At 51.0% G+C, this 26,391-nt stretch overlaps 2 protein-coding genes across 6 annotated transcripts in view; one reads left to right on the top strand and one right to left on the bottom strand.

Moving 5' to 3' along the window:
• Positions 1-22,953, top strand: part of Tvp23a (trans-golgi network vesicle protein 23 homolog A) — a 45,237-nt gene extending 22,284 nt beyond the window's left edge. Inside the window, exons 3-10 of one of the 4 annotated variants that reach the window (XR_005090490.1) lie at positions 6,420-6,564; positions 7,788-7,877; positions 8,570-8,698; positions 9,792-9,920; positions 12,017-12,076; positions 16,199-16,337; positions 20,900-21,163; positions 21,280-22,953. Coding sequence is in view for 1 of the 4 variants with exons in the window: in XM_028872886.2 (XP_028728719.1) it covers positions 6,420-6,564; positions 7,788-7,877; positions 8,570-8,698; positions 9,792-9,920; positions 12,017-12,076 (553 nt within the window). In the remaining 3 variants the exon portion in view is untranslated. Of the gene's footprint in view, positions 1-6,419; positions 6,565-7,787; positions 7,878-8,569; positions 8,699-9,791; positions 9,921-12,016; positions 12,077-16,198; positions 16,751-20,899 lie in introns of those variants that run through there. The other 3 variants (XR_005090489.1, XR_005090488.1, XM_028872886.2) reach the window with 3 other exon arrangements.
• On the bottom strand, positions 12,711-24,865 carry Nubp1 (nucleotide binding protein 1). Of its 2 annotated transcripts, XM_028872884.2 has the most exons (11): positions 24,745-24,859; positions 24,564-24,668; positions 22,962-23,095; positions 19,013-19,081; positions 16,578-16,610; positions 15,954-16,044; positions 15,158-15,312; positions 14,914-15,024; positions 14,568-14,670; positions 13,220-13,303; positions 12,711-12,925 (listed from the first exon to the last, which is right to left on the bottom strand). In XM_028872884.2, the coding sequence occupies exons 1-11, from the start codon at positions 24,761-24,763 to the stop codon at positions 12,858-12,860; spliced, it is 972 nt and encodes a 323-aa protein (XP_028728717.1). In that variant the 5' UTR covers positions 24,764-24,859; the 3' UTR covers positions 12,711-12,857. The 2 variants fall into 2 exon arrangements, with proteins under 2 accessions (XP_028728717.1, XP_028728716.1); XM_028872883.2 differs by lacking the exon at positions 12,711-12,925 and having other exon boundaries at positions 12,932-13,303; positions 24,745-24,865.
• Positions 24,866-26,391: the final 1,526 nt, after the last annotated feature.

Raw genomic sequence — 26,391 nt, 5'->3', positions numbered from 1 at the left:
TAAAAAGGGATAGTGATTGAAGAAGGAACTTGACACTGACCTCTCACCCAGAATCTCACCCAGGTGAATGCACCTGTACACACATCTGCATATGCCCAGGTGAGTGCAGCTGCGCACACATCTCCATATGCACAAAGAAAACTAAGCATAAACCCTGAGCACAATTTTGGAAGTAAACAAATGAAGAATAACACTTTCTTTCTTTCCTTCCTTCCTTCCTTCCTTCCTTCCTTCCTTCCTTCCTTCCTTCCTTCCTTCCCTCCCTCCCTCCCTCCCTCCCTCCCTCCCTCCCTCCCTCTCTCTCTCTCTCTCTCTCTCTCTCTCTCTCTCTCTCTCTCTCTTTCTTTCTCCCTCCCTTCCTACCTTCTTTTATGTGTGCAAAGGAGGGTGCAGACATGTGTGGAGGTTGGAAGACAACTTGGAAGAGATGGTTCTCTTTTTACCATGTGGGTCCTGGGAATTGAACTCAGATCATCACCTGAGCCATCTTGCCAGCCCAAGAACAGTTTTTAAAGACACATGTTGGATCCCTGTTACATTTAGGGCAGTGGCCCTTTCCTCCTGTTCAGAGCTGCTGTGAAAGGTGGTGTGAAGGGGTTGTGTGTGCCTAGCTGAAAATGGTCCAGTTGCCTTCTGCACAGACCACCTTGGCTCCTTTGAGTAGTGCTTGGGCTGCCGCTTGGGCTGCTGATCGGCCCTGGTTACCGGCGGCTTCCTGTGTGTACGCACAGAGCCCACACCCAGGTGCCCATCCCCCTTATTACATAACCTGTGCTAAGGGGTTTTAGGTCTGCAGAAAAACAGAGCAGAGGGCTGGGGGTGTGGCTCAGCTGGCTCAGTGCTTACCAAGCATGGTAAAGCCCTGGGTTTGATCCCAGCACTCCGTAACCCGGAAATGAGAGTGGGTTCCTGCAACCCCAAAACACAGGAGGATCAGGGTTATCCTTGGCTGCATAGTGAATGGAGGCCAGTCTGGGATACAAAACCCTGTCTCAAAAAAGAAAAAAGGTGCAGAAGCTGCAGTTCCCACACTTCCCCTTCGATTCCCATCCCACAACTGTGGCACACTTGTTACAGCTACCGGTCCAACACCTTACTAACCACAGTCCAGCCTTTCCATAGGGCCCTCTCTCTTCTGGCCATACATTCCGTGGGGTCTGATAAATGTGTGTGGTGACTTGCACCCTCCATTACAGCATTGAGAGAACAGCTTCGCTGATCCAAAGCCCCCCCCCCCCCCGTGCACCTGTACCCCTCCTCCGCTCTCAGAACCCCCGCAGAATGGCCTCTTCACCATCTCTCTGGTTCTGTGATTCGCTGACACAGCCTCTTCACACAGCGGAATTCACTTGGTGTGCTTCTCATGCCTCCCGTCTCCTGGCGTTGGAGTAGTGCACTTCTGTGGTGGGACCGACCTCCCAGCCTATGCGTTCCTCTACCAGGCACAGGTTAAGACCTCCAGTGAGACCTACACACACTTCAAGTTGAGAACCTACCTTGTGTTCCCCAGGAAATGGGTGTCCACTTCAAGATAGGGGCCAGCCACCCAGCCAGCCGCGGAGTAAGAAGGAAAGAAAGATATATAGAATAAAGACAGGCAAAAAGCCCAGAGACAAAATATAGTTTAAAGAGAAACAGGATAATTTAAGTTAGGAAAGCTGGCTAGAAACAAGCCAAGCTAATGCCGGGCATTCATAAGTCTCTGTGTATTTATTTGGGAGCTGGATGGTGGGCCCCCAAGGGTTAAAAAAACCAACAACAACCACACTTGCCCTTGAGATAGGAAGCTTCTAGGTGTCTCTTTGAGGGGAGGGTTGGATACTGAGTAGAAAATACTATCAGTTGAGCATGAAGAGGGACCTTTTGGGGATTGTGGGGGGATTAGGAATCCTGGAAGATCCCTTGAAAATGCCCCCCCCCCACAGCATGACAAAAAGATTGAGGTCGGGGGGAATTTCCTTGTGGCTCCTTGGTGGTGGGGACCAGTTTGAGTGACATTGGGCTGAGGTAACAGCTGTTCTCAATCACAGAGCAGCGTGTGTTGCGGAACACTGAGATGCCGCCACACCATTTCTTCAGAGTCCTAGAAAGGGACACTGTGCCTGTTTACAGAGGAGAAGGGAGGCCTTTCTGTGTGGATGGGCGTGTTCCCGTGTCAGAGTGCATGTGTGCTTGAGAACACATGGGCGCTGATCTTCAGTGCCCATCCTATTTTGAGAGTCTCTCTGTTTTCCCTCTATACAGGCCAGCCTAAGCAGGCCTGAGAGCTTCTGGGAATCCCAGCGTCTCTGCCTCCCCTTATCCATAAGAATGCCTGGAGCTCAGACCTTCCTGGCTTGTGTCCTGCTCTACTTGGGCTCCGGGGAATCAAATTCAGGCCCTTACCTTTGCACAGCAAGTACTTTTACCCCTGAGCCGTCTCCCCAGCCTGAGGCTGTGGGAAGTTGCACAGCATTGGAAAGGCAATGGAGCTACTAAGAAAGGGACCTGGAAGGCTGACCCCCAGCCAGCCCAGAATCATCCTGCCGTTTGCCTCTCAAGGGATGCATCGAGAAGCCTGCTGCCCTGAGTACCCTATATGTGTTCAGGGCTGGAGCCACAGCCTTCAAAGCTTAGAAGCTAGTCTCTGGCCACCTGAGTATTAGCCTGGCATTGACAAGCTGGGTCAACTCCACTTGTAGACTCAAGAGGCGCTGAAAGAGCAGAATAGGACTCGAGCCATGGTTTGACGTGCATCAGGCTCTGCTTGAATAATAGTAATCAAAACACCTCCTGATAAGAATAAAGGAAGCAGGTGGACAAGACTGTCCAGAGTAAAAGCGCAGGCCTGACCACCTGAGTTTTAACCCTAGAACCCCTGGTGGGAGGAGGGAGCTGATTCTGAAAAGTTGTCCTCAGACCTCCACTTGCGTGTGTTCCCAGTGATTTAAAAAAAAAAAAAAAAGAGTTCATAATCATCCGAGAGGCTTCAGCCAGCAACTGATGGGATCAGATGCAGAGACTCACAGACAAATGTTAGTCCAAGTTCAGGAAATCCTTTGGAAGTGGGGGAGAAAGGATTGTAGGAGCCAGAGGACGAAAACCCACAGAATCAACTAAACAGGACTCATAGGGGCTTGCCGAGATTCAACGGACAATGAGCGTGGGTCTGTGCTCGGTCCTCTGCATATATGTTATGGTTGTGTAGCTTGGTGTTCTTGTGAGACTCCTAACAGTGGGAGCAGGGGCTGCCTCTGACTCTTTTGCCTGCTTTTGGGACCCTTTTCCTCCTACTGGGTTGCCTCATCCAGCTTTGATATGAAGGTTTGTGCCTAGTCTTATTGTAACTTGTCATGCCATGTTGGGTTGATATCCCTGGGAGGCCTGCCCTTTTCTGAAGGGAAACAGAGGAGGAGTGGATGGGATTGGGGGCAGAGGGGAGGTAGGGAGGAGGGGCTGGGAGGAGAGGAGGGAGAGGAAACTGCAGTCAGGATGTAATATATGAGAGAAGAATAAAACAATAATAATAAATAAAAAAAAAGATTTCATCTATTTCACATGTATAGGTCTTTGCCTGCATGTATGTCTACATCACATGCAGTTCCTGAAGAGGCCAGAAGAGGTCACTGAATTCCCGGAACAGGAGTTATAGGTGGTTGTGAGCCGCCATATGGGTGCTGAGAATCAAACCCAGGTCCTCTGAAGGAGCAGCCAGTGCTTTTGACCACTGAGTCATCTCTGCAGCCCTTCCCAGTGATCTCAATCGACTCAATCACAATATTTAACACAACAAATACATTAAATTTTAGGAATTATTTCAGGGACCTATAAAATATTTTTTGCATGTGTATGTGTGTGTACATGTATGTGTGTACATGTATGTGCATTCCCATGTGTGGGAAGATATGAGTGCAAGTACTTGTGTGTGTAGAGGCCTGAGGTTGACGTCAAGTGTCTTTCTCAGTCTCTCTCCACTCCTGAGACAGGGCCTCCCATTGAACTCAGAGCTAGCCATTAAAGAACTGGCTAGCTGCCGGGCAGTTGTGGCTCACACCTTTAATCCCAGCACTCGAGAGGCTGAGGCAGGCGGATCTCTGTGAGTTCAAGGCCACCCTGGTCTGCAGAGTGAGTTCCAGGACAGGCTCCAAAGCTACACAAAGAAACCCTGTCTCGAAAAAAAGAAAAAGAAAAAAAAAAAAAAAAAAGAAAAAGAAAAAAGAAAAAAAAAAGACTGGCTAGCCAGCTTGCCCAGGGAATCTTGTCTCTGCCTTTCGAGAGCTGGGATTAGAAGCAGGCAACCACACCCACCCTTTTCTGTGGATTTCTGGGATCTAAATTCCAGTACTCACACTTGCATGGCAAACATTTCTCCACTGAGACATCTTTCCAGATCTATTTAAAATGTCTTGGATGTGACCTTAGCCTGGAAGAATGTCCAGGGTGAGTCTGTCTCTAGCATTACCTGGGTGAAGAGGCAAACTGTGCTGCTACAGCTAGCTGAAAATCACTAACCAGGTTCAGGGTAAAGGAGCGTGAGTCCCCACAAATGTTATCTTCTGGAATATTCTAGGAAGTTTTGAAGTGCCACATAATCATGTCCAATATGAAATGGCAGGGCCATCTCCCGGCACAGAACAAGCCCTCACCTTGTCAGAGGAGAATGTTCTGGCACACAGCTGCTCCTCTGCACCGACTGGCCTCGCCTTGCAGAACACCAAGCATGGGGATTCGATCCTGTTTCTGGATCTCATTGAACATCCCGCTGTGAGCCAGACACGACTCTATAGGTGCCTCCGGTTTGCTCCCTGACCGCCTTCCCAAGGGTCATCCGGCCTCCCCTGCAGTTCTGCTGAGGTCTCTTTCACCACCTCCTTTTACCTGCCATTTTAAAAAGACATTTTGTGTCTGTGCGCGTGTGAGTGTGAGCAAGTGCACATACATGAGGTCAGTGCCGTTGGAGGCAGAAAAAGTATCGGGTCCCCTGTAGCTGGAGCTGCGGAGGGTGGTGAGCTGCCCGACGTGGGTACTGGGAATAGCGCTGGTCTTCTGGAGGAGCAGCAAGCGTTTTAACCTCCAAGACATCTCTCTAGACCCTGCCTGCCATTTTTTTTTTAAATCCATGTTTTATAACTAATCCAGAAGTGTCATGTGGACAGACTACAGGCTAGTTAGGAACATAGTCTGTGATATTTTATTTAAAGAATTAGCTTTTTTATTTTTTAAGACAAGGTCTCATATATCTCAGGCTAGCCTCCCATCTCCATGTGGCTGATGAACTCTAATCCTCCTACTTTTACCTCCCACGTGTGGGTATTCCAGGTGCGCTCCACCACACCTGGTCTGTGAAGTGCTGGGATCACACCCAGTGCCATGTGCAGGCCAGGTGACCACTGTCACCCAAGCCACACTCCAGCCACTCAGAGCGCTGTCCTCATTGCCGTTGTCTCGTAGCTGCTGCTGCGGTCTTTGCTCCATCTCACGTATCTGCACTCTACCTGTGTGCTGTCTGGAACTGGGACACCACAGCAAGAATCTGAAAGCCACATCCTCTCAGTGTCACCCACTGCCATCAGTATGTCCTGGGTGGCCATTGCTGTCTGCTCCAGACGGGTTAGTGATCCTTTTCGCAGTCAGCCCAGCTCTAGTTCTCTGATTTCTCTAAAAAGCCGCTGCTGCAGGCTGAGGGCCTCCCACGGCTCAGGCTCTTCTGAGGCAGGCTGGCATCCGAAAGCATAGTGCTCAGGGACCAATGTCTGAGGAAACTCCAGCATCTAGTTACCACTCGTTGCCAAGCAACTGGCATGAGCTGGATGCCCATTAGTTTCATCACTATTTCCACTCTCCAGGAAGATACTTTGCCCGGTGGCCTGTGAGCTCTGCCCTGTGAGCTCTGCCCTGTGAGCTCACGTGTGCTGGTGCCCTGTGAGCTCACGTGTGCTGGTGGAATGACCCAAACTTTACTTTTAGGGAACTGTTGTCACCACTGGGCGGGAAGACAGAAATCAGTCTCACTTCACTTCAGAGGTGACCTTGTTTCCAAGAGGGCAAATGATGTTTGGAGTCACATTAGGGGAAAGTCCTGGGTTCTTCGAGGGAGAAAACAGAGTAGTGTCCTAACACGTTTCAGAGGCTGGGGTGTAGCTCAGGTGTACAGTGCTTGCATAACATGCACAAGGTCCCAAGTGTGATCCCCAGCACCACATAGACCAGGTGTGCACATCTGTAATCTAGCACACGGGCGGTGTAGGGAGGAGAATCAGAAATTCGGGGACATCACTGGTCATCATTGAGGCCAGCCTAGGATGCGTGAGACTTTGTCATTTTGGGGAATGCTGAAGTGTGTGAACAGTGCTGAGTTTTGAGCTGAACCACCCAGAGACAAATGCCCCTCTGGTGATGCCAAAGTGAATTTAATGACCTTGCTCCTGGCTTCTCCCCAGGCACCCCCTGGCCACCTTCTTCCACCTGTTCTTCCGTGTGAGTGCCATCGTCACCTATGTGTGCTGTGACTGGTTCAGCAGGAGCTTCGTGGGCTGCTTCGTTACGGTGCTCCTCCTTCTGTCCTTTGACTTCTGGTCTGTGAAGGTGAGGCTCCCTCTCCAGGGACCTGTGGGCTTTGCTCCCAGGCGGTGCTGTGGGATCCAGGGCTGCTTTGGTTTCAACTGTTTAAACACCGAGGGGCCAGCAAGAGAGCACAGCAGGTGAAGGGTACTTGTTGTCAAGCGTGGACCTCAGTACGATTCTTGGATCTACATGGTGCAAGGAGAGAACCGAACCCCACAACTTGTCCCTTGACCCCCACAAGTATGCTGTGGCACATGAGTGGCCTTCTCCTCCACACAAAATTAATGTTTAAAAACTTTAAGGATTACGAGGCCAATGGCACTTATCATTAGAGAGAAAAAATGCTTCCGTAAGTGACTTCCAGGGTCAGTTGTCACAGGTGCACAGATGCATCACGGGGGGACGACCCCACGTGGCTTTGGACTTTGCACAATTTTCATGATACACACACACACACACACACACACACACACACACACACACAAACATATACTATGACCATCTGTTTTATTTTGAGGCAGCATCTCACTATGTAACCCTGGCTAACTCCAGCTCACAGAGATCTGCCTGAGGACTGGGGTTCAAGGTGTGCACTGCCCACGACACCTGGCCAGAATTCCACTTTTTAAAATGATAAGGGACAGTATAGTGGTACACCTCTTTAATATCAGCACTCAGGGGGTGGGAGGGAAGGGGGTAGGTGGGCAGAGGCAGGTGGATCTCTGAATTTGAGGTCAGCCTGGTATATCTAGTAAGTTCTGGGCCAACCAAGTGAGACCCTCTCTCGAAAAAATACAACAAAACAAAAAAAGTAAGCTTGTTAACGACGAGAAGCCTGGGAAGCTCACTTGAGGAACAGTTACAACTCAGCATGCTTTCCCCTTTTTCTTTTTTGTGTGAGCATGCGCACGGGTGCTGCAGTGTTCATGTGGTCAGAGGACAGGCTGCAGTCAGTTCTCCTTCCACCATGTGGTCCTGGGGAATTGAACTCGGGTCAGCAGGCCTGGCAGCAGCATCCCCACCCACCGTCACCTTACAGCCCACACCCTCCCTTGATGTCCTCTGCAGTTCACAGCAAACACTAGTCAGTGCATTGGCACACACCCAGTGCTCACCACTTAGGAAGCCGAGGCAGGAGGCTTGAGAACTCCAGGTTAGCCTGGGCTACATAGGAAGACCATTACAGAAACAATTAGCCATTCTGTTCCTTGTGTGCTCACAGCCCTTTTGCCCACTTTCCTCAGAATGTAACTGGAAGACTCATGGTGGGTCTTCGATGGTGGAACCAGATAGACGAAGACGGGAAAAGCCACTGGATATTTGAAGCCAGAAAGGTACTCTGTGAGACAAGACAAACTATTAAGAACCTGGACAAGGCTGTGTGCAGCTTACACAGGTTCCCTGAGCACTGTGTGCCAGACCAGACCCTGCCCTACACAAATCCTCTGTGAAACCCACACAGCAACAGTGCACAGTAAACAAGCAAAAACAAGAGTCACTTGTGGTGATGTTTTATTTGTGCACCCCAATAAAGCTTGCCTGGGGATCAGAGGAAAAGCCAGTCACTATATTAAACATAGAGATCAGGCAGTGGTAGCACACGCCTTTAATCCTAGCATTTGGGAGGCAGAGATTCATCTGGATCTCTGTGAGTTCAAGGCCATACTGGGAACAGAGCCAGGTATGGTGGCACACGCCTTTAATTCCAGCACTAACCATAGAGGTCTGGAGGTCTGTACAGACAGACAGGAAGTGATAAAGCTGGGCAGAAAGAGGAAAGTGATATAGCTGGGCAGAGAGAAGTAAGATGGCCGGGCACAGAAAGGATACAGGCGTGAGTAAACAGGAAGTAACTGTCTCTGAAGGCTGAGGGTTGGTAAGGTGAGCTTGGCTGTGGCTTGTCCCATTCCTCTGATCTCTCAGTTTTCACCCCAATATCTGGCTCCCGGTTTTTTATTAATAAGATGGTTTAGCAATTCAGCTTACAGTCACTGCTTGAAAAAGGACAGTGGCTGTCCCCCAACAGGTCTCTCCAAGCCACATGGCCGCCACTGAGGCAGAGGCGCGCATCTTCTGGCTTGGTCTCATCATCTGCCCAGTGATCTGGATTGTGTTCTTCTTCAGCACCTTGTTCTCCTTGAAGCTGAAGTGGCTGGTAAGATGCCCTGATCCCCCTGCTGCTGTGACAGACAGGGGCTGGAAGTGGCCTGACCCGGTGGTCACTCTGATAGTTTGGTGGAGATGGCCACATAGTGGATACATTCACCATTTGGACGATATATTCGGGGCTTCTGTCATTTTTGCAGTTATATAACCATCACAGCCAATCTTAGGGTTTTCAAAAGATTTTATTATAAGTGTGTGTGTGTGTGTGTGTGTGTGTGTGTGTGTGTGTGTGTGTACCTGCGTGTGGTGTGCGGCAAGTGTGGGTGCCCTCAGGGCCCCGAAGAGGGCATGGGTTCCCCTGGAATTGCAACTACAAGCCTTTTTGTAAGCTGCTGACAGGAGTGTTGGGCACCAAACTCAGGTCCTCTGAGAACAGCAAGCTCTTCAGCCCATTTTAGAATTATTTTCATCACCCCCACCCAAAGAAAATCTATACTTTGTAGACCTTGCCCTCTATGCCATTTTCCTGCCCCCTGGCACTCACCTTCCTAGATAGACTTGCCTGTGAAATAATATATTTGTTCTTCTCTAAGAGGCTTCTTTCACTTAGCACATGTTCAGGTCCAACCAAAATGTAGCATGTATCAGCACACTGTTTCTTTGCATGGTTAGTATCCACAGTATGAGTATACCACATTCTGTTTCATTCATTAGTGGATAGGGAATAATGCTGATATGAAATTGTTGTTTCTGAGGTACCGGGGAAGGAACCCAGGGCTGTGTGAATGCTAGGCAAGTACTCCACTGAGCTACATCCTCAGCCCCCTGGAAGGAGTTTCTATTAAAAAGTACAGTATCCATTAACAGACCACCTTTCTTGGGTGGGAAGGCTGACAGTACTCAGATTTTATTTGGGAGGGCTGTCCATTCACTGGGGACACAGAACACAGGTCACAGTAGCAGCAGCACCATGATGGTAAGTGGGCTGCATGGTGTGGCTTCCACACTGCCCCCCCCACCTCCCCACCTCCATGGCTTTGAGCAGCTTCTGTCTCTCAGCTTGTCTCCTCCGTTTGCTTAGGCTACACCTTCCCATGCAGTCCACTTGCTCAGCAGGCTTCCCTTTGCTTTGCCCAATGCAGGCTCTTGTGATCGCTGGGATTTCCCTCCAAGCTGCCAACCTCTATGGCTACATCCTCTGTAAGATGGGGGGCGAGGGTGACATCGGTACAGTTGCGGCCAGCTTTCTGTCCCAGACGGTGTTCCAGATGGTGAGTGACCAAGTGAAGGGCATCTGTCTGTTGGCAACTGCCATTCCTAACAGTCTTCCTACCAGCTGGCTAACCATGGTTTTTACTGTGTGTATGTAAAATCTACTATGTTGACTATTTCCAATGTATAGTTCGAGCTCGGCGAAATGGTATACACTTTTAATCTTAGTACTCTGGAGCAGAGGCAGGTGGATCTATGAATTTGAGACCAGCCTGGTCTAAGTGACTTCCAGCCCAGCCAGGGCTACATAGTAAGATCCTGTCTCAATAGATAAATAAGCAAATAAATAAATAAAAAGCATAACAGGTAAATTAGTTCTAGGGACAGCACTGTGCAGATGCCATGGTCTAGCTCCAAAACCTTCTCACCTCCCACCAGAGCCTTTGGACACTAGCTCCCCGTTGTCCTTAGCTGCTGGCACCCACCATCCTGTCTGCAAGGGACTGACAGCTCCTATCAGCACAGTCAGAATCTGACATTTGTGACTACTGTTTTGTTTTGTTAAAGATTTATTTATTTTGTATATGAATGCTCTACCTGCATGTCCACCTTTATGTCAGAAGAGGACACCAGATCTCATTACAGGAGGTTGTGAGCCACCATGTAGTTGCTGGGAATTGAACTCAGGACCTCTGGGGGAGCAGCCAGTGCTCTTAACTGCTGAGCCATCTCTCCAGCCCTATTGTTTAGTTTTAAGTGATATTTAAAACTATAGAATTGGAGGCTGAAGAGATGGCTCAGCAGCTTAGAGAACAAAGCTTTTGCAGAGGAGCCAGATTGGGTTCCCAGCACCCACATGGTGGCTCAGTCACCTGTAACTCCAGTTCCAGTGGATCTGACACCCTCTCGTGATTTCCACAGACACCAAGCACACACATTAATACATGCATACGCTCACTCAGGCAAAACACTCACACCTATCAAATTAAATAAAACAAAAACCTACAGAATTGGCCAGGGAGATGGCTCAGTAGATACAAGTACTGGATGTGTAAGCCTGACTGCCCTGGCCAGCGGGGTCTTCAACAGGAACTTAAAGGGAGGGCTGGGGAATAAGAGGGACAAGAGACACAAAGAATGAGAGCAAGACAGGACGTCTGATCAAGCTCCAAAATTTTATTTTTCTCACAAGGCTTATATAGGTAGGCAAAGGAGGTTGCAAGCAGGAAGGGACTTAATTATGGGCTGTTCAGCCAGCAGGGAATGTTGCTCTGGGGTTTATCTATCTACTCTTACCTAATTGCCTAGTTGTCTAACTGCAGCTCGGTCACCTGATTTCTGAGAAGAGGTTCTGGTATCTGTGAGAAGAGGTTCTGGTGCTATGGAGACTTAAGCAAGGCCTAGATCTAAGAAAAGAGGAGAGAAACCCAAATATGGCAGCATATATGTCAAGGGTCGCTTAGGCTTATGGCTCCCATCACCTGACAACCTAAATTCAATCCCAAGAATCCACAAAAGCCAGATGTGGTGGCATACATCTATAATCATGGTAGTTCTGGGGTAAAATGAAAGGTAGATATAGAAGTTCATGGGCAACTAGCCTGGAGTACACAGTGCAGAGACAGGGTAGAGACCCTGCCTCAAAAACAGGGTGGAAAGAGAAAACTAATCCCCCCAAAATTGTCCTGATTCCCATAGGTGCATGCACAAACCTGCACATACCTACATAAACACACGCACAAAAAAAAAAAAAAAAAAAAAAAAAGAGAAAAACCGCCCCGCAGAATTAAGGAAAAGAGTGACAAAGCCTTCTGTTTTGTTCTGAAGCCAGGAAATAGTTTTTAAATAATTTATTTTCATTTTATGTGCACTGGTGTTTCACCTGCATGCAGGTCTGTGTGGGGGTGTCAGACAGTTAGTTTTGAGCTGCCATGTGGGTGCTGGGAACTGAACCCAGGTCCTCTGGAAGAGCAGCCAGTGCTCCTAACTGCTGAGCCGTCTCTCCAGCCCCAGGAGTATTTCTGGAGGGGAGGGACGGAGGAGTTTTTGGTCTGACAGGTTCAGTGTGCAGTGGTCTCAATGCTGCTGCTTGTGGCAATGTCTCTGTCAGTCATGGCTCTTCACTGGGGCAGTCATGGCTCTTCTTGCCTTGCAGGCATCCCCAGGTGACGTTCAGAAGCCCAGGATTGAAGGACTGGACATCCACCAGCATTAGGTGAGCAATGGATGCAGGCCTGAGGCCTGGGCACTCATGGGACATGCAGCCCCTGGGCAGCTCTGCCCGAGGTCTACGGGGACTCTCCTCAGTGCTCCAAGCTGACCTGGAGCAAGTCCAAGCTGGAGCCCCGAAGTTTAGGCCTGTCCAGAACCACTGACCTTCAGAAAGGTCACATCTTGCCCACAGAGACCCCAGCACATTCCAAGAGCACGTGTGTGAAGGGGAGGAAGAGGACAGGGAGGGGCTGCCCACCTGTCCTGCCACACCACAGTGGTGTAGAGATCTGAAATGACTTCCCTCAGCAGCTCTCAGCCCCTGTCTCACTCAGTCTCAGGTCAGGAGAGTTAACACCAGTCTCCCAGAAGCACCAGGAAAGAGTTTGCCTGGAACCCTGAGAATTACTGGATGTCCTGAGGGTACCTACTACCCTGTGGGTGCCTTCTGGGCCTTTCTGAGGGAGGGGTTGATGGCCCTTAGCCAAAGCGTGATCCCAGAGCTGGAGACCCAGTGTGGGCTGGGGCCGCTGTCACTTCCGTCCGAAGCCAGTCTTCCCTCTGTCCCTCCCTAGGTTTATACTTGAGGCAGAAAGAGCTCCTGGGAGTCTTTGGGCTCCAGAAAGCAGCCCCTCAGGGACGGGTTCAAGGAGACAGTTTTATTTTACGATGAATGGCACCTGTATGCAGAGTACCTATCCCTTTGATCTGGAGGAAGCAGGCAGACAGGTGATTAAAGTCTTAAGGAAGTGACTTCAAATCCTGTCCCCGCTGACCACCTGGGCCTACAGGTCCTGTCCCCTGATGAGGTCCGCATTATGTGACTGACGAGAACCACAAAACTCTCGGATTCCTAGAAAATAAGTGAGGGGTGAGCTCTCGCCTGTCCCCTCCGCAGGACCCAGGCCCACAGCTGCCATGGCTCGCTCTGGCCTTCCACAGTAGGATTTCAATCAGTGTTACTGGCCTTTACGGCTTGTATCTCCCACGCTATCAACTTCACCCTCCCTGTTTCTCAAACTAAGAATTAGCTCACAACACGGACACATGGGGAGAAGTCTCCCGAGGAGCCAGGTGATCGCCCTTCTGTTTCTGCCCACGTCGCCCCTCCAGGGACTTCCTGCCAGTAGCCGTCTCAAGCACTCACTGTGAATTATACTTCGGTAGGCTGCTGTGGCTGGTGAATCTGGGGCTTCAACAAAGAACGACTGCCCTTTGTCACAGCTCTTACCTTAAAGAGACAGAACACGAGACCCTGTGAAAGCCCCACTTGGTGCTTGCTGGGGCACGGCTGCCTGGGGCTCCCCACTCAAGGGCAGCAAAGCTGGGGCACACAACAGAGGCCTCAGCTGCGTCCCCGCCCCTAGCAACCCTCGCTTTCCTTTGCCGTTGCCGCAAGCCAGCTGGGCGGCACATGGCAAATGCAGATTCCAGGGCCAAAGAACTGTGCTGCTCCGGGCAGGCCCAGGAATCTGCATTAGATCCACTAACCAGCAGCCCAGGAAAATGAGAATTCAGGGGAGGGAATCAACAGAGACAGTGTGTGTGGCAAGACCTAAGGGCTAAGAAAGGAAATGCAGGCAGGGTGAATGGAGCATCTCCCCAGAAATGCACATGTCAATGCAGAACACACACAGCCTCTCGTGCTTAGAACAGGCCCCACAGTGCCCACACCCTACCCTCTGCTCTCTCCCCATATCAGTTCATCTTTTTGGTCACCCACACTCTCTCTCTCTCTCTCTCTCTCTCTCTCACACACACACACACACACACACACACACACACACACACACACACACACACGGACCATATGTGACCCGGGGAGACATAGCTCATTGGTGTGAACCTCCCTTGTGCCCAGGTCCCCATGCTGCTGCCTGGCATACACCAGGCCCTGCTCAAACATCTCAGTCCCGGCGTCCCTGCCAGGAAAGGCCAGCTCCCACACTTGGGCGCAGAGCCACCTGCAGCTGAGTGCCTCTGGTCAGGCTCGGCACTGCCCCACTCACAGGCCAGCCCTGTCACAGGCACTCACCACTCACACAAGCTCAGCTCTTATCTTGGGGAACTGAAATCTAGGGGAAGCTGAGCCCCTGCCTGTCTCCACTTCCCTCCGCAAGCTGATATCCTGGGTGAGCCTGGGGTGGAGATAGGTGTGTACTCCTTCTCCAGTTTTGAAGCCACTCAGAGTGCAAATGTCAGGATCCTATGATACCCAGCATGGTCCCCATAGCATATCAGTGCCCACCCAAGTGGCATGGAGTGGGCTGTCTCAGCGCTTGCTGTGACGAAGGGGTCCTGCAGGCCTAGGGGCTGCATGTGGCTGGGGTTTCATGGAGGTGGATCTGAGGTACCTGCCCCAGGCCTCACTGGCTGCAGCCTCTAAGGAACTCTGTGGGTCCAGCTCTGACCCACCACTGCTGTCCACCACTGCTGTTCCGAGCCCTCGAGCTGCTATGACGGCTGTGTAAGCAGCATAAAGCCCTCAGACTCACCGATGAGTGGATCCAGTGGCACTCTGCCCAGAAGAGGGATCTTCAGGTCCTGGCACATGGCCTCTGCACCCCCAGTTGTGGGAGGGAAGATCTGGGACTCTTTCTGTGAAGCAGGAAGAGGAGGAAGTTTTACTCTGCTTCTGTATCTTAGGACACACTAGTTTCCAGATGTTTTAAAACAGTGGCTAATTTTTGGATGTGAAACTCCAAAGCATCTTCACTCAGGCAGAGGAGGGCTTGACAGAGACCCCTCCCTTCCTGACCGAGCAGGGAGCCTAGAGAAGCACCCCTGCTGTTTCCCCACTAAGACAGGGGGGTGTAGTGGCCCCACCCCTGGGACCCTCACCTTGCACTTGGGGCAAATGAAGCCGCTCATGTTCTCCACCACACCAATAATGGGCAGCTTCACCTTGTGGCAGAAGCTTATCTCTTTCCGGACATCCTGGAGGGCCACCTCCTGGCAAAGTTCACAGAGCAGTTATCCCACAGCCACAGGGCACTAGAAGACACGTGTGGTCCAGGGGATGGCCGTGACACTGGGCACACCATCGAGTGCTGGGGAATGTGACCATGGCTTGGTGCTCACTCACCTGAGGGGTGGTGAGGATCACCGCCCCATCAATGTGCGCCGCAGCCAGATACTGGACGACAGAGAGGTGTTCATCGGATGTGCCGGGTGGGGTATCTACAATGAGGTAGTCGACATCTCCCCAGTCTACATCACGGAGGAACTGCTTGATCATGCCTGGAAGGGAGCAAGGCTGAGTGTGTGCCCTCCTTCTGTACACATCTCCAGAAGGATCTTTCAGTCCGCACGAGCATTCCTACACTCCATGGCAGGGGCCCTCAACAAGTGATACTGTTGTCCCCAGGCAGCAGGAGGTGAGGTCTGCAGACATGTTGGGTGGACATGAGGTCAGGAGTACTACTATCATTATGTATGGTACGGACATACTGCCCCAACAGACTCATGTGACCGAAGTGTCAGTGATGAGAGAAGGTGGCTGCCCCGGGCCATGCTTTCTGCATTCTGCATGCCTTTGTTTCCCCCACACTGACCCAGCAAGGGGGTTTCACTTCACACCTCCTTCCTTGACACAAACCAGCCACGTGACACCACACTACAAATAACTTCAGGATTCTGAAAGTCTTAAGAGCAGAAAAGCTCGCAGCAGGTACTAAAATGTCTACACTGAAAACTGGCATTTCTCATACCAGGTCAAGCACTAGTATGCAGGACCTGGGCTCCGTCCGTCCGTCCGTCCGTCCCCAGTACCAAAGCAACAGCATCCAATACCACTGAACCCATGCATGCAGTCTCCCTGACAGGCTAGTCTGGATGTAGGCAGATCCAGGAATTTGAGACAGAGGAGCAGAGTGACCAACCATTTTTCTTCGGTCCCCTCCAGATGACAGCATCATCAGGGCTGCTGAGCAGGAAACCCACAGACATCACCCCCAGGTTGTCCTCCACGTACTGCAGAGGGAATGAGGAGAAACATGTTTGCTGGTGGGAACGGGCACAGCACCTCACACAAACCACATGTGGGGACTTCCCAGGGGGTTTGGTAAAGAGAAAAATCTCAAGATGAAGGTATCATGTGCCCTCACACCTATGCTTGCCTTTGCAGCCTTAGGTGGCCACGGTGAGATCTACAAGAGGCCAAGTCTGGCCTGTGCCTCAATGACAGGTTAACGAAGCTAAAACAAACACCATCTCCTCAGGTGTCCTAACTAGATGAGCAGAGACCTCACAATCCGGTCTTGGAGGTGAGGTTTGACTGGGACACACTGTGGTCAGTTTCACACCACCACTTGGTAGCCATGGAACCAGAGAGCACAGGTCCATCAGCCCCACACAGACAAGGCCCGCCAGTCCTTGATCTTACCTGCATGCTTAGAAAACAGCCTCAGTAAACGGTCAAGTTGAGCAATATTTTTGCCAACCCCACCTCCGATAGCCCATCAGATAGACTTAACTCACCCTGCCCCCCAGGAAGGCTAACTCACCACTGGGGACCAGCCGGAGCCACTCTGGTGAACCTGTGGAGACATGATAGTTATTCTTATCACTGTGCACTCTGGTCACATCATCACTGACAAAGTGTCCAAAGAAGATGGCTTCACACAGTGCGACTCACCATCCTGTACTGCATCACTCAATAAAAAAGGTTTTTAAATTACATCTATTTAGTGCGTGCGTGCGTGCGTGCGTGCGTGCGTATGTGTGTCTTGACTGCACACGGGGGTCAGAGGACAATCTTCAGGACTCTCCGTCCATTGTGTGGATCCCAAGAACAGAATCAGTCCTCAGCACCTTGATCAGCTCGCTGCTGAGTTCTTTTTTTGTTTGTTTGTTTGTTTTTTGGGTTTTTTTGTGATATATATTTTTTATTTTACAATACCATTCAGTTCTACATATCAGCCATGGGTTCCCCTATTCTCCCCCCTCCCACGCCCTCCCCTTACCCCCAGCCCACCCTCCATTCCCACCTCCTCCAGGACAAGTCCTCCCCCGAGGACTGTGATCAACTTGGTAGACTCAGTCCAGGGAGGTCCAGTCCCTTCCTCCCAGACTAAGCCAAGTGTCCCTGCATAAGTTCCTGGTTTCAAACAGCCAATTCATGCAATGAGCACAGGACTTGGTCCCACTGCCTAGATGCCTCCCAAACTGATCAAGCCAATCAACTGTCTCACCTATACAGAGGGCCTGATCCAGCTGGTAGCCCCTCAGCCTTTGGTTCATAGTTCATGTGTTTCCATTCATTTGGCTATTTTTTTTTCAATAATTGAGTAAAACTGAAATTTATTATATGCTGCTGAGTTCTTAATGGAAGGTGAAGAAATGAAGACCTTATTTGACACCAACCCTCCATCCCCGTCTCCTTGTCAAGGAACCAAAATCATTCAAGTTCAGGCACAACTTTAGGTATTTGAAAAGAATGAGAGGCTGGCCAGCTGCTGCTTCTTCAGGCACACGGAAGGCAGCCAGGTCACGATGCACAGGAGCAGAAGGGATCCACGACCTGTGACCGTTAGTGCCACAGTTGGTTCAAGGCCACCCCAAAGGGTGCATAGACGGCTCTGCGGTTAAAAGCACTGGCTATGCTTTCAAAGGACCTGGGTTCAATTTCCAGCATCTGAATGGTGGTGGCTCACATCTGTCTGTAATTCTAGTTTCTAGCAATCTGACACCCTCTTTCGTCTCTTTGGACATTGTAAGCATGTGGTGCACAGACATACATGCAGGAACTCCCCCCACACACACACAAAATGAAATGAAATACAATTTTAAAAGTTGCCCTTAGGCCAGGCATGGTGGCGCACACCTTTAATCCCAGTATTTAGGGGATAGTGGTAAGTGGATCTCTGTGAGTTCCAGGCCAGCCAGGGCTACCCAGTGAAAGCTTATCTAAAAAAAACAAAGAAAAACACCTGCCCCAGTAAGAGGCCTGAGCCTTGACTCCATGACACTATCCACAGGGGCAAGGGCCCAAAGTCACCAGGAAGTCCCATGGGGCTACTTCAGGACCTGGACCCCCGGGGCTGGGCTCTGTTCTGTTTATTATGAAACTAGAACTTAAGCAACTTCCACCTACACATCAGATGGTGCTTCTCTTTCTAGACAGGGTCCTGACACCCCGCTGGCCCCCTAGCCAAGTGATCCTCCCGACTCACCCTCACACGTGACTGGACTACAGCTTGTAGCACCATGCCTGGCCAAATGTCTACTTCATAAATCATGCTTGTACTATAAGCAGCTCATACCCAGGTTGGGGTGTGTATTGTGCAAGGGCTCACTGACCAGGGAAGAATCCCGTTTTACTTCAACATGGGTGGCCCTGCACACACTCACATCCTCAGAGCACACCCAAGGCCTCAGCGGTACGACCAAGAGTAGCCTGGGTGACCTTCCGATGTACCGAGGCTGAAGGCTCCCGCTCTTGCTGCAGCTAGTGTTCTCGGCTAGGTCTCCGTACGGGGAGCCCGTCCTCCACTCTGCTGAAGCCAGCGCCTCTCCGGCCTTAGCCTCCCGTCCTCTGCCTTGTGTGACACTGTGTGCCTTGAGGAGAACGTGGAGCTTCTGAGCCCCGGCTCTGTTCTGCACACCACCAGGGGTCCTTCCTGCCCTGTCCCTCTCCAGTCCCACAAGCAGGCTCTCAGCTCCCTAGGGGAGACCACAGCACCGAGAGTCCCTAGCTTCCACGCAGACCCACACACACTCGAGCCCCGAGTTAGCGCTCAGAGCTGAATTTCCACCTCTCACATCTGCATCCTGCTTGCTGTCTCCCTCCCCCACCCACGAAGGCACCAATGCTTCTCACAGACGTGGACGCACTTTATGCCTAATCCCAAACCCCCAAATCCACAGCCGCTGAGGAAGGCAGGGGCTCCTGCATGTGCTCGCCCACAGAGAACCAGTCAAGTCCCCTGACAGCCATCACCTGCTCTCCTTCCAAGCCCATGATCTTGGGAATCGACGGCCCACAGATATCGATGTCCAGAAGGGCGACCTGGGAATGAGAAGAGGAAGGCCACTGACTGCTGGACCCTCGAGATGTGCACATCGGGACAGGACACAGCCACGGACACATTAAAACAGACGACTGAGCTTCCACTTTCTCAGGGGAAAGGTGTAACGTGGCCCTTCCAGGCCACTGATACAGTACAACTCCTAGGGCACGTCGTCGTCGTCATCGTCGTCCACACAGGCCCCAGTGTGGAACAGGGTGATCTCACAGCAGGTCTTCAAGCCACCCAGAGATTCAGGTCACTCAGCCAAGGAGTGTCCTGTGATTTCTGTATCACAGAAGACATCGCTGAGATTCAGAGTCTGGGGACTTGTTCAGTGAGTAAGGAACAGAGACAGGACAAAGTCAAAGTTTCCAGTGCCAGTGCTCTTCCCATAACACACTCAGGCCTACTGGGGAGGGGAGGTCTGAATAGAAATTCTGGCTGACCTCTAGGCAAGCACCATTTTCCTGTGACCAAGTTGACAACAAACTTCCCAAAGAGCCTTACAGTAAGACAGGAGATCTGGAGAGAGGGCTCAGACGCTGACAGACCACGCTGCTCTTCAACAGAGCACAATTCAAAGCACCCATGTCCAGTAGCTCAAGACCATCGGAACTGCAGTTTCAGGGGATCTGGTGCCCCCTTCTGGCCTCCACAGACACCGCACTCATGCACACTCCCCCCAAACACATCCTTTTAATTGTATGTGAGTGGATGTCTTGCCTGTGTGCGTATCTGCGCACCACATGCATGCCTGGCCCATGGAGGCCATAAGAGGGCATCAGATCCCCTGGAACTGGAGTTGTAGACAGTTGTGAGTTGCCATGTGGGTGCTGGGAATTGAACCTGGTCCTCTAAAAAGGCAGTCAGTTCCCAATACCCACGTTGGGCAGCTCAAAATTGCCTGTAACTCCAGCTCCAGGGTATCCAACACCCTTTCCTGGCCTCTCTAGGCACTTGCACACACATGGCAGTTACACAGATACACATACATGCAAATAAGGATAATCTTTAAAAATAGGAAAGGAATCTGAGGAGTTCTTGTGGGGGACTTAGACAGTCTCAGAAGAGACTGTACCTAAGTCTGTCCCCACCCTTGCTGACAACTGGCCCGTGGCAGCACGTGCTGGCCTTGTGCAGGGCAGCCATTCATCTTGAGAACTGGTGGTCTGGAAAGTGGAGTGCAGCCCCCTGGGGAACTCCGGGACTTGCCCCACGCTCTCTTCTCTCCTCCCTCTCCATCCTACTTCCTCTGCATGCCGGCTGACTGCGGTACCGGGGTGTACCGGGACACAGAGAACTTCATCACCGAGATCCCCGTGTGCCTCCTCCTGTCCTCTGCTGGCCTGGGGCCTGGGTGCAGCACAGGACTTCTGCCACCTGAGGACGGGACCTGGGTCCGTGACCTGGGAGAGCAGAGGACCTCTGCCGCGCTGGCAGGTCTCCAGTCACCTGTCTCATCAGCTCCTTCTGAGGAAAGGCTTTCCCCACAAGCCACAGAAGGAACTGAGCCAAGTGACACCAGGATGCAATACCCACATTGACAGTCACCTCACTGTCCAGGAAGGCGGTGAGAGCTGTGCTCAGGACCTCCCTGGGCTGCTCCCTGTGGCAGATGACACCTGAGTCACCATCACTCACTTCTTCCCTCTTCAGCCTAGGCCAGGCTGGTGAGTGCCTGCTGAGAACCTGGCCTGTCTGTCCATCCGCAGGACCTCCTCCCAGCCGAGGGTGAGGAGTCTCTCACAGTAAGTGGGGTGGACGTGCTGTGTGTATCAACTCCGCCCCCTTAAAATGTGAACTTTCTTCCCTAACAGGGTCCTGGCTCAAACGCTGAGCTTTCCAAGCCACTTCACATGAAGGCTTCTCCCTCGGTCTTGCCTATCCGAGCTGCTGGCCTTTGAAATGAGTTTGAGGGTTTAAGGCTCCTCCAGCTGGGGTGTCTACAAACCCAGGGAAGGGCCTCAGGTGCTTCCTCACAGGCCCTGAACTGACAGTACTGATGCTGCTCACCTCTCATCCATGGTGCCCAAGATCATCCATGGTACTTTGCAGGAGTTGGACATGTGCAATGGAAGCTGGTATGGGATCCTCCTAGGCCCTTGGCCTGGACTACAAAATCTCCTTCATTTACATACATCTTCCTTCCTCTGCCTGATGTCGGGACTCAACTCCATTTCTACTGTCTTTACCCTAGGTCTTTTCCAAACAAGATGACAAACAGCAGCTTGGAACAGTCTAGTGCCAGGCCTCTACTGGGTCACAGAAGGCAGCCTGAGGGCTGGAGAAACTGCGTTCCTGATGCTCATCAACAAGCTCCATCCAGGGTGACCACATGCGTCTACACTGTGCACGGCAGATGGCCCAGCAGTCACTGCCAGGACGCCGCCCCGAGAATGCAGGCTTCCCTACAGCCTGCTTCCAGTTCTGAGATGGGGCTCACTCTGTAGCACAGGCTGGCCTGGAACTCTTGGCAGTCCTCTCAAATGCCAAGGCTACAGGTGTGAGTCAGCACACCCAGCTCACCTGTTTTGTTTTGTTTTTTTTTTTTTTTAATAACTCTAACTGCATAAAGAAATACAGCCTGCCAGGTCCTGTCTCCACACTGAACTGCATACTGGAAGGTCTTGACAGGTGTGTAGCAAGACACACTTGTATGGAGGACAGGCACGTGAACTTAGCTCCTCATGCCTGGCTGGGGCAGAGGCTGTGGTAGACACTCTAAGAATATTCCCAACAGCTCTAGAGCCAAAACTTATTCTGGCCAATACAGGTCAACTTTTGTTGTTAGAATTTTTTTTTTTTTTTTGTGGGAGGCAGGGACTGATTCTCAAACATATGCTCCACCACTGTACTGCAGTCCCCACCCCTTGTGGAAAATGCAATGTGATCAAAAAGACTGCACTGTACTAGGCAATGGAAATTTGACCCTCTGGTGGCAAGAGACTGTCCCCTAACAGAACATTTAACCTGCTCTGGCCTGTGGCTTGGGTAGGTTGCTCTCAAAGCAATCACCCTCTGAATTTCAGTTAGCAAAGTGCAGCCATGATGAGGACGGCTGTCGGGGACATTTCCAGGACACTGTGCGGGAGGAGCAGGACTTGCACTTTAACTGCTCCCTCTCGCCCAGGCCTCTGAGCCCCATCTCACAGACCAGAAAATGGAGGCAGAGTCTGGTAACCGGCCTGGGCATCAGCAGTGATGTGGGTAGAGCTGGGATATGAAGTTGCGCTGCCCTTGGCTGGCACCACCCTTTATTAAAGCTGGTACTGCTGCAGAGTGCTGGGGATCTGAGTTAGTTTTGTCTGCTCTGAGACAGGGTCTCACTCTGTAGACATGGCTGGCCTTGAATTCAGACATCCTCCTGCCCCCAGGCTCCAACATACTGGGATTTACAAGCATGTGTCACATGGGTCTGGTGAGGTGATTCCAATTTCATGTCTGTACACTTGAGATGAATGACCTAGCACAAGGGTCATTTCTATAAGAGGCAACAGAAAATGTTTCCTGCTTTATGGACAAAAACAAGAATAATGTATAGGTGTTTGTGTGACTTGGGAAGTAACCATTTAAATATGTAAATACCATTCTTCACTCACAGGAGATGGACCAAACTGTAGTTCAGGATCTGGACTTCAAGAAGACAGAAAGAGCTTTATGAGGGGCAGGTAGAAGGGGCCCCAGTGAAACGTGACAATCAGCTGCCCTCTTGGTTAGAGAACCCAGTGAAACACCTTAGCCAGTGGCCAGGCAGCTCCTCATTCTCTCTCAGGGTCAAGACAGTCAGAGAGGTTGGTTCCCTGGAGACTCAGAATCACCCCCTAGAGCCATCAGGGGCTCTGACACAAGAGCACCTCCCAGCACAGCCCAGAGTCGAACCTGCGTGTCTCCATCTTCTGCCAGGCCGTGGGCGAGGTGGGCACTGAACGTGCTCTTCCCAACGCCGCCCTTCCCAGACAGCACCAAGATTCTGTGCTTCACCGTCTTCATCTTCTCCTTGATTTCCTCCACAGCTGCAAAGAAGCAGTCGAGGCGATGACCTCCCTGCCTTGGCTCTGAGTGTCCTTCTTCCCAGAGGGCTGGAAGGGTCACTCTCTAAGCTGTTTCTAACTCTCCTTGTGCGATATCACTTCAGCAAAATAATAATAAATGCTAGGAAGAAAATGTGGCCACTACCACCCCTGAAAGTGTCTTGTTTGATTTATTCATTGCCTCATCTACTAGAACATGGGCTCCCAGGAGGGTACGGTGTTCAAACTCCTGATCAGAACCTTGCAGACAGCAAAGCTTTACAACCCAGGGGACATCGGTCAACACCTGCAGAAATTCTTTGGCTGTCACAAGGAGGGACCACTAGTAGCGTGTAGGATGATGCTAGGTGTTTAAGCACAGGCAGCCCTAATAACCAGGAATGATCAGCTTCAAACGTCACTAGTGCTGAGGATGAGAAATCCTGACAGACAGGCTCACAGCTGAGTACCCATCCTGATAACTAACATCTCATCCTCTTGAAATCTTTAAAAACGACACAGTGGGATAACTTTTTCATGATGAAGGCAATCAGAAACTTTGCTCAAGGCCAGTTTGCAGGTAACCCAACAATCAGTACCAGAGCCTTCCTTCTCCCAGCTTCCTGTTTTCCAAGCCCCTTCTGGGTGGGACCTCAGCCCTCACCTGGAGCCGGTCCTGAAGGGTTTAATCTGGTTGCTCCTGCTTCTCTCCCCCACTTTGGTCTCATCCTCACAGCTGTCTCCCCACTGAGATAAGGAACACTCATTTCTGCCAAGTGATGGACTCACTCCACAAAAGGGTTCTTCTCCCTACCAGAGCCAGAGCCCCGGTGATCTGTGACAGACCTCAACATCTGTCCTCTGTGCTTGGCCTTGTGTACAGTGAGGTCAGTGGCTGTCACTCAAGCACTCGCCCTGTCCTACATCACTTTTTCCTATTCTAGCCTTCTTTAAAGTCCTATTCAGTTATTGATTTTTTTTTTTTTTTTTTTGAGACAGGGTCTCATCTAAGCCCAGGCTGGCCTCTAATCCGCTATATAATCAAGGATGACTTTGAACTCCTGATTCTTTTCTAAAAGTGAAAACGTCTTAAATGCTGAGATTACAAGCATGTACCAACACACTCAGCCCAATGTTCATTCATTTATACAGGGTCTCATCATGTAGCCCAGGCTGGATTCTAATTTGTGGTCATCCTCCTGCTTCTACCTCCCAGCCGGGGGAACCGGCCTGAGCCACCACGCTGACTTTAATGCCCATTTTGGTTTCCTGGCTGTCATAGGTCAGACTCAGCCTCCACTTCCACCTCTTTCCTCCGCTGTTTGACCTTTAAAGCCGCCCCTCGCTCCTCAAGCTCCGCCTACTACGCCAAACCCCCCTTCAACCACAGACAAGTCGGCCTGCTAGACGCTGTCATTCATCCTCCAAGCCCCGCCCCTTCCACTTCCTGGTCCGCCGGCCGCTTCCTCACCCGGGTCCGGTGCGGCGCCGGCGCCCGACGCGCACAGCCTCTGGTTGGGGCATCCCTGGCACGAGGCTCCTCGGCCCGCCTGGGCGCTGTCGGCCCCGGGGCAGCCTGCGCGGAGACAAGGGCACAGTCAGAGCGTTTCGGTCCCAGCGGCCCGCCGCCCACGCGGCCCGCGCCAGCTCACCGTGGGGCGCCTCCTCCATGCTGCCACTCTTGCCGGGGCTGCGCTAGCCGGAACTACGGGGGCGGGTTTCCGCCTCGCGGGCCCAATCTGACCCTCCGGCCGGCCGTGTGAACTGTCTCGCCAGACTAGGACTGCGCACGCGCAGAACTCTGTGCGCAGTGGGTGGGGCTCCGATTTCGGTTCCCTCCAAAACTGAGCTGAGACAGTCGTAAAGATAGTACGGCGTCTGAGCGGGTGAGGTGGCTTTACGATTAAAGACGCTTGTTGAGCAAGTCTGACGGCCTGCGCTCTTTTCCCAGAACTCTGGGAAGAGGACGGACGCTGAAAGCCGTCCTCTGACGCATACACATAAGCACAGTAATAGGGTTTTTTTTAAGTATGACTTCTGTCAATGTTATTCTCCATGACCTCAGTGTTGATGCAATTACTACTAGTAGAAGTACAGTCTGTAAATCGTTTTTCTTTTAAAGGGTGGTGGTGGAGGAGGAGGAGAGTTGACTCAGGGGTTAAGAACACTGGCTGCTCTTCCAGAGGTCCTGAGTTCAATTCCCAGCAACCACATGGTGGCTCACAACCATCTGTAGTGAGATCTGGTGCCCTCTTCTGGCCTGCAGGCAGAACACTGTGTACATAATCTTTTTAAAAAGTACATTCTGGCCGGGCGTTGGTGGCGCACGCCTTTAATCCCAGCACTCGGGAGGCAGAGCCAGGCGGATCTCTGTGAGTTCGAGGCCAGCCTGGGCTACCAAGTGAGCTCCAGGAAAGGCGCAAAGCTACACAGAGAAACCCTGTCTCGAAAAACCAAAAAAAAAAAAAAAAAAAAAAAAAAAAAAAGTACATTCTGCTCTTCCCTGGATTCTGTTACCGGCTAGGACTGTGGCTCAATTAGTAGAGTGCTTAATCTATTATGTTTGAGATCCTGTAGTCAGTCTCCAGCACAGCAAAAAAAATACCAACAACAAAACACTTCCTCCTCCTCCCCTTTCTTTCTCTTTGTAGCCTAGGCTGACCTGAATTAATGATTTTCTTGCCATGCTTGGCCAAAAGGTGAGGCTGTACCAAGGGGTGTAGCTCAGTGGTAGAGTACCTGTCTTAACAAGTTGAGAAATAAATTCATATTATTCATAAATTGAATTCATAAATTCAATCCCCAGCAGGACAAGATCTCATTGATCCTCCTGCCTCCATCTTCCAGCTGCTGGGATTACAGATGTGCACCACCACTCCTGACTCCTGGGCTAGGAAAATAAAAAGACGCTCTTAAAATCTCTATGGTATTAATAATAGTAATAATAATAATAATAATAATAATAATAATAATAATAATAATTTGTTCTGTTTTATTATGTTCCCTTTAAATTTGTCCAGTGAGACCTCTTCAGACCCACTCCTGTGTCCTCTGGATGCCCACCCCAGCTTCTGGGGGCTTTTCCCAGCTTTCTCTCACTTGCCGAAGCTCCCACTGTGCTTGCTGTGACCATCTCCCCAGGAGCCTGGCTGCTTCAGGGCAGCACTGTTTTTGACACCATGCAGACATCCTGTGTACGCTCACAGTCATGGGAACACTGCTACGTGTAACTTCGGCACAACATGGTGGTTGTTGTTTTAATTGAAGGATTCTAAACATTTTTCATTTATTTTTGAGAT

Source organism: Peromyscus leucopus, chromosome 8b (assembly GCF_004664715.2).
Source record: "Peromyscus leucopus breed LL Stock chromosome 8b, UCI_PerLeu_2.1, whole genome shotgun sequence".
Taxonomy (NCBI): domain Eukaryota; kingdom Metazoa; phylum Chordata; class Mammalia; order Rodentia; family Cricetidae; genus Peromyscus; species Peromyscus leucopus.
Note: the sequence above shows the minus strand (reverse complement) of the source record. Positions and strands in the feature narration are given on the sequence as shown.